The sequence below is a fragment of the Oncorhynchus mykiss genome, chromosome 21 (genome assembly GCF_013265735.2).
Source record: "Oncorhynchus mykiss isolate Arlee chromosome 21, USDA_OmykA_1.1, whole genome shotgun sequence".
In the NCBI taxonomy this organism is placed as follows: Eukaryota; Metazoa; Chordata; class Actinopteri; order Salmoniformes; family Salmonidae; genus Oncorhynchus; species Oncorhynchus mykiss.
The window spans coordinates 10,158,600-10,168,599 of NC_048585.1; the positions used below are offsets into that span (position 1 = coordinate 10,158,600).

Consider the following 10,000-nt stretch of genomic DNA (forward strand, 5'->3'; position numbering starts at 1 on the left):
GTAAATTTCCTTGAATTTTTCTGGAAATTTTCAATGAGAAGTCTGGGAATTTTCAATGGGAAGTCTGGGAATTTTCAATGGGAAGTAAAGCCTGGGAATTTGGGGGAATTTGTTAACTAGTAAATGTGTTAACTAGTAAATAGTAGCCTACTGCAAAGTGTGTTTAAATAATTTCTAACATGTTAACAATTTCTGCTTGTTAGTTTTTGCTACCATGTGGGTTTAATCTTGCTTGAGCCTGCTGACTGAGGAGTGTTAATTCACCTGTTTCCATACATGTTTCATTTTAAAACATTTATCTTACAAAATAGTTGTTTAATCTAACTGCTTAACTATTTATTTGTACATGGAATTGTATTTGTGATTTTTTTAATTCATTTTTTTCTAATCTTTACAGGAAAATGCCACGGGCATTTGATGAGTGGAGACATTTCACTGCCTAATTTAGAAGGAAAAGCTGTGTACATTTGCAAATACTGTCAAATATTATAACGTTGAAGCCGGAAGTTTACATACACCTTCGCCAAATACATTTAAACTCACTTTTTACCAATTCCTGACATTTAATCCTAGCAATAATTCCTAGTACAAATTCCCTGTCTTAGGTCAGCTAGGATCACCACTTTATTTTAAGAATGTGAAATGTCAGAACAATAGTAGAGAGGATGATTTATTTCAGCTTTTATTTCTTTCATCACATTCCCAGTGGGTCAGAAGTTTACATCCATTCAATTAGTATTTGGTAGCATTGCCTTTAAATTGTTTAACTTGTGTCAAACATTTCGGGAAGTCTTCCACAAGCTTCCCAAAATAAGTTGAGTGAAATTTGTCCCATTCCTCCTGACAGAGCTGGTGTAACTGAGTCAGTTTTGTAGGCCTTATTCACACACACTATTTCAGTTCTGCCCACACATTTTCTATAGGATTGAGGTCAGGGCTTTGTGACGGCCACTCCAATACCTTGACTTTGTTGTCCTTATTCCATTTTGCCACAACTTTGGAAGTATACTTGGGGTCATTGTCCATTTGGAAGACCCATTTGTGACCAAGCATTAACTTCCTGACTGATGTCTTGAGATGTTGCTTCAATATATCCACATCATCATCTATCTTCATGATGCCATCTATTTTGGGAAGTGCACCAGTCCCTCCTGCAGCAAAGCACCCCCACAACATGATGCTGCCACCCCCGTGCTTCACAAATGGGATGGTGTTCTTCGGCTTGCAAGCCTCCCCCTTTTTCCTCCAAACATAACAATGGTCATTATGGCCAAACAGTTCTATTTTTGTTTCATCAGCACAGAGGACATTTCTCCAAAAAGTACAATATGTCTCCCCATGTGCAGTTGCAAACCGTAGTCTGGCTTTTTTATGGTGGTTTTGGAGGTTTTTCCCCTGAGGTCTTGGCTGATTTATTTTGATTTTGCCATGATGTCAAGCAAAGAGGCACTGAGTTTGAAGGTAGGCCTTGAAATACATCCACAGGTACACCTCCAATTGACTCAAATTATGTAAATTAGCCTATCAGAAGCTTCCAAAGCCATGACCACATTTTCTGGAATTTTGCTTAATTAAAAGGCACAGTCAACTTAGTGTATGTGAACTTCTGACCCACTGGAATTGTGATACAGTGAATTATAAGTGAAATAATCTGTCTGTAAACAATTGTTGGAAAAATTACTTGTCATTCACAAAGTAGATGTCCTAACCGACTTCCCAAAACTATAGTTTTTTAACAAGAAATTTGTGGTGTGGTTGAAGTGTATGTAAACTTCTAATTACAACTGTATGTGAAGAATGCAACAAGGATGCAGAATCATCTGGCCAAGTGCATAAAGTTCCCTCAGTCCTCACAACAAGCAACCTCTGACAAAAGTCCCTCTACTTCTATTCGAGGTGAAAATGATGAATCAGACACCTTATCGATAGCAACAGCTCATGGTCCTCCTGGAATCAGAAGGTTTTTGGCTCAATGGAGGAATGTAGTCAGAGAAATGGTGATGAACGTCTTCCTCGAGCTGCGTATGGAACTGGTTCACCTCTGATGCTCACGGACGATGTGTATTGGAAGAGATTTCTGAATGTTCTTCACCCAGCATACACCCCTCCAACCAGACATGCTTTATCTACTCATTTGCTGGATGCAGAGTTCAACAGAGTTCAAGTGAAGGTCAAGCAAATCATAGAGAAAGCAGACTGTATTGCAATCATCTCTGATTGGTGGTCGAATGTTCGTGGGCAAGGAATAATTAACTACATCATCTCCACCCCTCAACCAGTATTCTACAAGAGCACAGACACAAGGGACAACAGACACACCGGTCTCTACATTGCAGATGCGCTGAAGGCAGTCATCAATGACCTTGGACCACAGAAGGTATTTGCACTGGTGACAGACAATGCTGCAAACATGAAGGCTGCTTGGTCTAAAGCGGAGGAGTCCTACCTTCACATCACATCCATTGGCTGTGCTACTCATGCATTGAATCTGCTCCTCAAGGATATCATGGCACTGAAAACAATGGATACACTTTACAAGAGAGGCAAGGAAATGGTTAGGTATGTGAAGGCTCATCAAGTTATAGCAGCAATCTACCTCACCAAGCAAAGTGAAAAGAATAAGAGAACCACATTGAAGCTGCCCAGCAACACCGGTTGGGGTGGTGTTGTCATCATGTTTGACAGTCTCCTGGAGGGGAAGGAGTCTCTCCAAGAAATGGCCATATCACAGTCTGCCGATATGGACAGACCCATCAAGAGGATCCTCCTGGATGATGTATTTTGGGAGAAAGTGGTAAGCAGTTAAACTCCTGAAACCTATAGCAGTAGCCATTGGACGGATTGAGGGAGACAATGTCATCCTGTCTGATGTTCAGACTCTGCTTGCAGATGTAAGAGAATAAACCCATACTGCCCTGCCCACTTCACTGTTGCTCCAATCAGAGGAAACTGCGGTTCTGAAATACATCAAAAAGCATGAAGACTTCTGCCTGAAAGCCCATACACCCTGCAGCGTACATGTTGGACCCCAAGTATGCTGGTAAGAGCATCCTGTCTGGTGCAGAGATCAACAAGGCCTATGGTGTCATCACTACCGTCTCTCGCCACCTTGGCCTGGATGAGGGCAAGGTTCTTGGCAGTCTGGTGAAGTACACTTCCAAGCAAGGGCTTTGGGATGGAGATGCAGTATGGTAATCGTGCCAACATATCTCATCAGCCACCTGGTGGAAGGGACTTTGTGGATCTGAGGCTCTTAGGATTTATTCATTTGATTTATGTCTACTTATGATATGGTAAATATATCCAATGCAAAAAACAACTACATTTAATTGGTATTAATAATAATTTGCATATATTTCCGTTAATTCCCACGGAAAGTTTCCACCTCTGAATATTCCCCAAAATGTGAAGCCCTAATAAAGACACAGCTGTGGTATGTTAATCCCTATTGACACATCACAATGACAGACCATCCCTCACCATACACAAACAGACACACAGCAACATGTGTGTGTGTGCACGCGCGTGCGTGTTTGTGTGTGTGTGTGTGTGTGTGTGTGCGCGCGTTTGTGTGTGTGTGTGTGTGCGCGTGCGTGTGTGTGTGCGTGTGCGTGTGTGTCAGACCAGTCAAGCAGCTGATGTAAACTGAAGTGAAAGGAACCTGTTTCTTCATAGAGAGATGGAGTTATTTATTTGCCAAATGAAGACTGGACACACACACACACACACACACACACACACCCGTACCACGTAAACAGGCCCCATTGACACGGTATTCAGGGGGTTGGCAATGGTATTCAGGGGGTTGGCAATGGTATTCAGGGGGTTGGCATGCATGGCGATGCATTGCTATAAGACAGGGGAGGCGTTCTCTGAGTTGCTACTTCAGGAGTGTGTATAACGGAGGGTTTTGACGGGAGGCCTTCGCCGAGGGGCATTGATGTGAGTCTAAATCAGGCCATTAACTGTGGGCTCAAGAGATGCCAGCCCAGTGCATTAGTGTGTACAAGTTAACTTAAACACTGTGGACTTTTGGCAAGGAGACACGGAAGTGATGGAAGGATGGGGAGAGACACAGAGGAGGACTCTGAGGTAGGGGTTCTGGCTTCTGTGTGTAACAGAGAGGACTTGTAGAGATGAAGGGGCAGCAGGTAGCCTAGTGGTTAGAGGGGCGGCAGGTAGGCTGGTGGTTAGAGCGTTGGGCCAGTAACCGAAAGGTTGCTGGATCGAATCTGTCGTTCTGCCCCTGAACAAGGCAGTTAACCCACTGTTCCTAGGTCCGTCATTGTAACTAAGAATTTGTTCTTAACTCAAATCAAATCAAATCAAATCAAATGTATTTATATAGCCCTTCGTACATCAGCTGATATCTCAAAGTGCTGTACAGAAACCCAGCCTAAAACCCCAAACAGCAAGAAATGCAGGTGTAGAAGCACGGTGGCTAGGAAAAACTCCCTAGAAAGGACTGACTTGTCTAGTTAAATAAAGGTTAGATAAAGGTTAGATAAAGGTTAGGTAAAGGTTAGATAAAGGTTAGATAAAGGTTAGATAAAATAATAAAATAAAATTAAACTTGAGTAAAGGGTCTAACATGTTGACTTGACATTCCACCACTGACATACAGATGATTGTGAAGCTCCTTCTGTTACATTCAGTGTGTTTGTATTGTATTTATTATGGATCCTCATTAGTTCCTGTCAAGACAGCAGCTACTCTTCCTGGGGTTTATTAAGGATCCTCATTAGTTCCTGCAGCAGCTACTCTTCCTGGGGTTTATTAAGGATCCTCATTAGTTCCTGCAGCAGCTACTCTTCCTGGGGTTTATTACGGATCCTCATTAGTTCCTGTCAAGGCAGCAGCTACTCTTTCTGGGGTTTATTATGGATCCCCATTAGTTCCTGTCAAGACAGCAGCTACTCTTCCTGGGGTTTATTATGGATCTCCATTAGTTCCTGCCAAGGCAGCAGCTACTCTTCCTGGGGTTTATTATGGATCCTCATTAGTTCCTGCAGCAGCTACTCTTCCTGGGGTTTATTACGGATCCTCATTAGTTCCTGTCAAGGCAGCAGCTACTCTTCCTGGGGTTTATTATGGATTTCCATTAGTTCCTGTCAAGACAGCAGCTACTCTTCCTGGGGTTCATTACGGATCCTCATTAGTTCCTGCCAAGGCAGCAGCTACTCTTCCTGGGGTTTATTATGGATCCTCATTAGTTCCTGTCAAGGCAGCAGCTACTCTTCCTGGGGTTTATTATGGATCCTCATTAGTTCCTGCCAAGACAGCAGCTACTCTTCCTGAGGTTTATTATGGATCCTCATTAGTTCCTGCCAAGGCAGCAGCTACTCTTCCTGGGGTTTATTACGGATCCCCATTAGTTCCTGCCAAGACAGCAGCTACTCTTCCTGGGGTTTATTATGGATCCTCATTAGTTCCTGCCAAGGCAGCAGCTACTCTTCCTGGGGTTTATTATGGATCCTCATTAGTGCCTGCCAAGGCAGCAGCTACTCTTCCTGGGGTTTATTATGGATCCTCATTAGTTCCTGCCAAGGCAGCAGCTACTCTTCCTGGGGTTTATTATGGATCCCCATTAGTTCCTGCCAAGGCAGCAGCTACTCTTCCTGGGGTTTATTATGGATCCTCATTAGTTCCTGTCAAAGCAGCAGCTACTCTTCCTCTGGTTTATTATGGATCCCCATTAGTTCCTGTCAAGACAGCAGCTACTCTTCCTGGGGTCCAGCAATTATATATATTTTTAAACATTACAATACATTCACAACAGATTCCACAACACACTAAGTGTGTGCCCTCAGGCCCCTACTCCACTACCACATATCTACAGTACTAAATCCATTTATGTTATCATGTGTCTGTGCTTATGTTGTTCATGGTGGTGTGTGTGTCTGTGTGTGTTCTCTCTGTGTGTGTGTGTGTTCTCTCTGTGTGTGTGTGTGTGTGTGTGTGTGTGTGTGTGTGTGTGTGTGTGTGTGTGTGTGACTGCACCACTCACCTGTTTCTCAGTGTGTGTGCGAGCAGCTTCCTCCTGAGCCAGAACCATCTCTCTCTCTGCTGTGATCTGGACACTCTCTCTCAGAGCCTCCTCCAGCTCCTCTATTCGCTCCTCCTTCTGGCGCAGGGAGTCCTGGGGAACACACACACACACACACACTGGATTAGGGAGAGGTAGAGGCCTGTATGGAAGGAAACACACACACACACTGTATTAGGGAGAGGTAGAGGCCTGTATGGAAGGAAACATACATACACATACAGCGAGAGAACACACACACACACACACACACACACACACACACACACACACACACACACACACACACACACACACACACACACACACACACACAAGGAATAGTTACCAGCCAGTATGGAATGAAAACACAGCCATATGTGATGTATACCTTCATATGACCTTCAGCTAATCTAGTTGGTATAATCGCGATGCATTTTTCAAGAGAGAACAGGGAAGAGCTGTGCAATGAACCAATCAGGTGGAATGTATGACCATGGTGTTCATTCAACCCCTGAGCACCAGGCGTACTAACGATAAACACATACCACCTCGTCAGTGACGTGGACACGTACTAACGATAAACACATAACACCTCGTCAGTGACGTGGACACGTACTAACGATAAACACATACCACCTCGTCAGTGACGTGGACACGTACTAACGATAAACACATACCACCTCGTCAGTGACGTGGACACGTACTAACGATAAACACATACCACCTCGTCAGTGACGTGGACACGTACTAACGATAAACACATACCACCTCGTCAGTGACGTGGACACGTACTAACGATAAACACATAACACCTCGTCAGTGACGTGGACACGTACTAACGATAAACACATACCACCTCGTCAGTGACGTGGACACGTACTAACGATAAACACATACCACCTCGTCAGTGACGTGGACACGTACTAACGATAAACACATACCACCTCGTCAGTGACGTGGACACGTACTAACGATAAACACATACCACCTCGTCAGTGACGTGGACACGTACTAACGATAAACACATAACACCTCGTCAGTGACGTGGACACGTACTAACGATAAACACATACCACCTCGTCAGTGACGTGGACACGTACTAACGATAAACACATAACACCTCGTCAGTGACGTGGACACGTACTAACGATAAACACATACCACCTCGTCAGTGACGTGGACACGTACTAACGATAAACACATACCACCTCGTCAGTGACGTGGACACGTACTAACGATAAACACATACCACCTCGTCAGTGACGTGGACACGTACTAACGATAAACACATACCACCTCGTCAGTGACGTGGACACGTACTAACGATAAACACATAACACCTCGTCAGTGACGTGGACACGTACTAACGATAAACACATACCACCTCGTCAGTGACGTGGACACGTACTAACGATAAACACATACCACCTCGTCAGTGACGTGGACACGTACTAACGATAAACACATAACACCTCGTCAGTGACGTGGACACGTACTAACGATAAACACATAACACCTCGTCAGTGACGTGGACACGTACTAACGATAAACACATAACACCTCGTCAGTGACGTGGACACGTACTAACGATAAACACATACCACCTCGTCAGTGACGTGGACACGTACTAACGATAAACACATACCACCTCGTCAGTGACGTGGACACGCTGATAGGGAACTATGACGTGGACACGCTGATAGGGAACTATGACGTGGACACGCTGATAGGGAACTATGACGTGGACACGCTGATAGGGAACTATGACTTGGACACGCTGATAGGGAACTATGACGTGGCGGGACATTGTAAACACTGGACAGGACTGGAAGCCAGAGTGTCACGAAGTCAGTAAGGTCACCCGTGTGGTCGCGATGGCTTAGAGAAGCAGAACCCCCCAATACATTTCTCCACACTGACTCACACACACAAAGTCTTTTCTCTATGGCTGATGATAGGTGAGTCAGACCAGTGGCCTTTCTCTCTGTCTGTTGGTTCTGTCTGTTGGTTCTGTCTGTTGGTTCTGTCTGTTGGTTCTGTCTGTCTGTCTGTCTGTCTGTCTGTTGGGTCTGTCTGTCTGTTGGGTCTGTCTGTCTGTCTGTCTGTCGGTTCTATCTGGTGTGTGTGTGCGTGTGTGTGCGTGTGCGTGTGCGTGTGTGTGCATGTGCGTGTGTGTGTGTGTGTGTGTGTGTGTGTGTGTGTGAAGGGGTCAGAGCCTGGAGGCTTGGCGATGCCAAACACGTCAGACCGTCATACAGGCTTAGTAACTACAGGGGAAATGAAGTGGGAATGTTGTACACTATGTAATATAATGTAATGTAACACACAGAAATCAAGCTTTCCCCTCTGTGTTCACTGGAGCCCCTAACAGAAGACCTCCCTCCTTCCCGACCGGCCCTTCCACCACACTGTGTACCTCTGGTGTTCACCCTCTCTCACTCTGTCTTCATCTCACACCCGTTACGTTACGGTAGGACATCGTATCCGATGATGACGTCCACTTCTGAGTTAAAGGTGAACACTTTGATGACTGAGTCCAATCTGAGATACACAAACTTTAGGCAGGCCTGGTGGTATGTATCAGTCTGTGTTGATGGGGAAGGCCTGGTGGTAAGTCTCTGTGTTGATGGGGAAGGCCTGGTGGTATGTATCAGTCTGTGTTGATGGGGAAGGCCTGGTGGTAAGTCTCTGTGTTGATGGGGAAGGCCTGGTGGTATGTATCAGTCTGTGTTGATGGGGGCAGGCCTGGTGGTATGTATCAGTCTGTGTTGATGGGGGCAGGCCTGGTGGTATGTATCAGTCTGTGTTGATGGGGGGCAGGCCTGGTGGTATGTCTCTGTGTTGATGGGGAAGGCCTGGTGGTATGTCTCTGTGTTGATGGAGCAGGCCTGCTGGTATGTATCAGTCTGTGTTGATGGAGGCAGGCCTGGTGGTATGTATCAGTCTGTGTTGATGGGGGGCAGGCCTGGTGGTATGTATCAGTCTGTGTTGATGGGGGCAGGCCTGGTGGTATGTATCAGTCTGTGTTGATGGGGGCAGCCTGGTGGTATGTATCAGTCTGTGTTGATGGGGGGCAGGCCTGGTGGTATGTATCAGTCTGTGTTGATGGGGGCAGGCCTGGTGGTATGTATCAGTCTGTGTTGATGGCCTTGGGGTGGTCATGGAAGACCTTGGGGAGGTCGTTGAAGGCCTTGGGGAGATCATCGAAGGCCTTGGGGAGATCGTCGAAGGCCTTGGGGAGGTTGTCCAAGGCCTTGAGGAGGTCGTCGAAGGCCTTGGGGAGGTCATCAAAGGCCTTGGGGATATCGTCAAAGGCCTTGGAGAGGTCATCAAAGGCCTTGGGGATATCGTCAAAGGCCTTGGAGAGGTCGTCGAAGGCCTTGGGGAGGTCGTCGAAGGCCTTGGGGAGGTCGTCAAAGGCCTTGGAGAGGTCATCGAAGGCCTTGGGGAGGTCGTCCAAGGCCTTGAGGAGGTTGTCGAAGGCCTTGGGGAGGTCGTCGAAGGCCTTGGGGAGGTCCTGATGTTGTTCACAGCACTGGCGTTGCCGTGTCGTGAACATCATGTTGACTGTAGTCCTGTTCTTTCTGAAGCCGCATTGTGACTCTGGCAGCAGTTCCTCTGTGATGTTGTCCACCAGCCTGTGTAGCATCACCTTGGTCAGGACCTTGTCGTTAACAGTCAGAAGGGATATCCCCCCCGGCTGTTATCGCAGACGGACTTGTCACCCTTGTTCTTATAGATGGTGATAATGTTTCCATCCCACCACTGTTGGGGGACGATCTCACACACACATACACACAATCAGCTTTTTTCAGTCCTCTCAACCACATCCCTCTTTTTTAAAGAGAGATTATTTCTGTCCATTCCTTTCTAAAACCACACCACAATCCTCCCCCCTTTCCCTTCGTTTATTTACTTTTCTCTCCTCCTCCTCCTCCTCTTCATCACTCCTCCTCCTCAGAGTGCTATTTG

At 46.0% G+C, this 10,000-nt stretch overlaps 1 protein-coding gene across 4 annotated transcripts in view; it reads right to left on the reverse strand.

Moving 5' to 3' along the window:
• LOC110513868 (ELKS/Rab6-interacting/CAST family member 1) overlaps positions 1-10,000 on the reverse strand; it is a 268,459-nt gene that overhangs the window by 24,312 nt on the left and 234,147 nt on the right. For all 4 annotated transcript variants that reach the window (XM_036956818.1, XM_036956820.1, XM_036956816.1 and 1 more), the window contains one exon: positions 6,008-6,139. In XM_036956818.1, the coding sequence (XP_036812713.1) occupies positions 6,008-6,139 (132 nt within the window). The remainder of the gene's footprint in view (positions 1-6,007; positions 6,140-10,000) is intronic.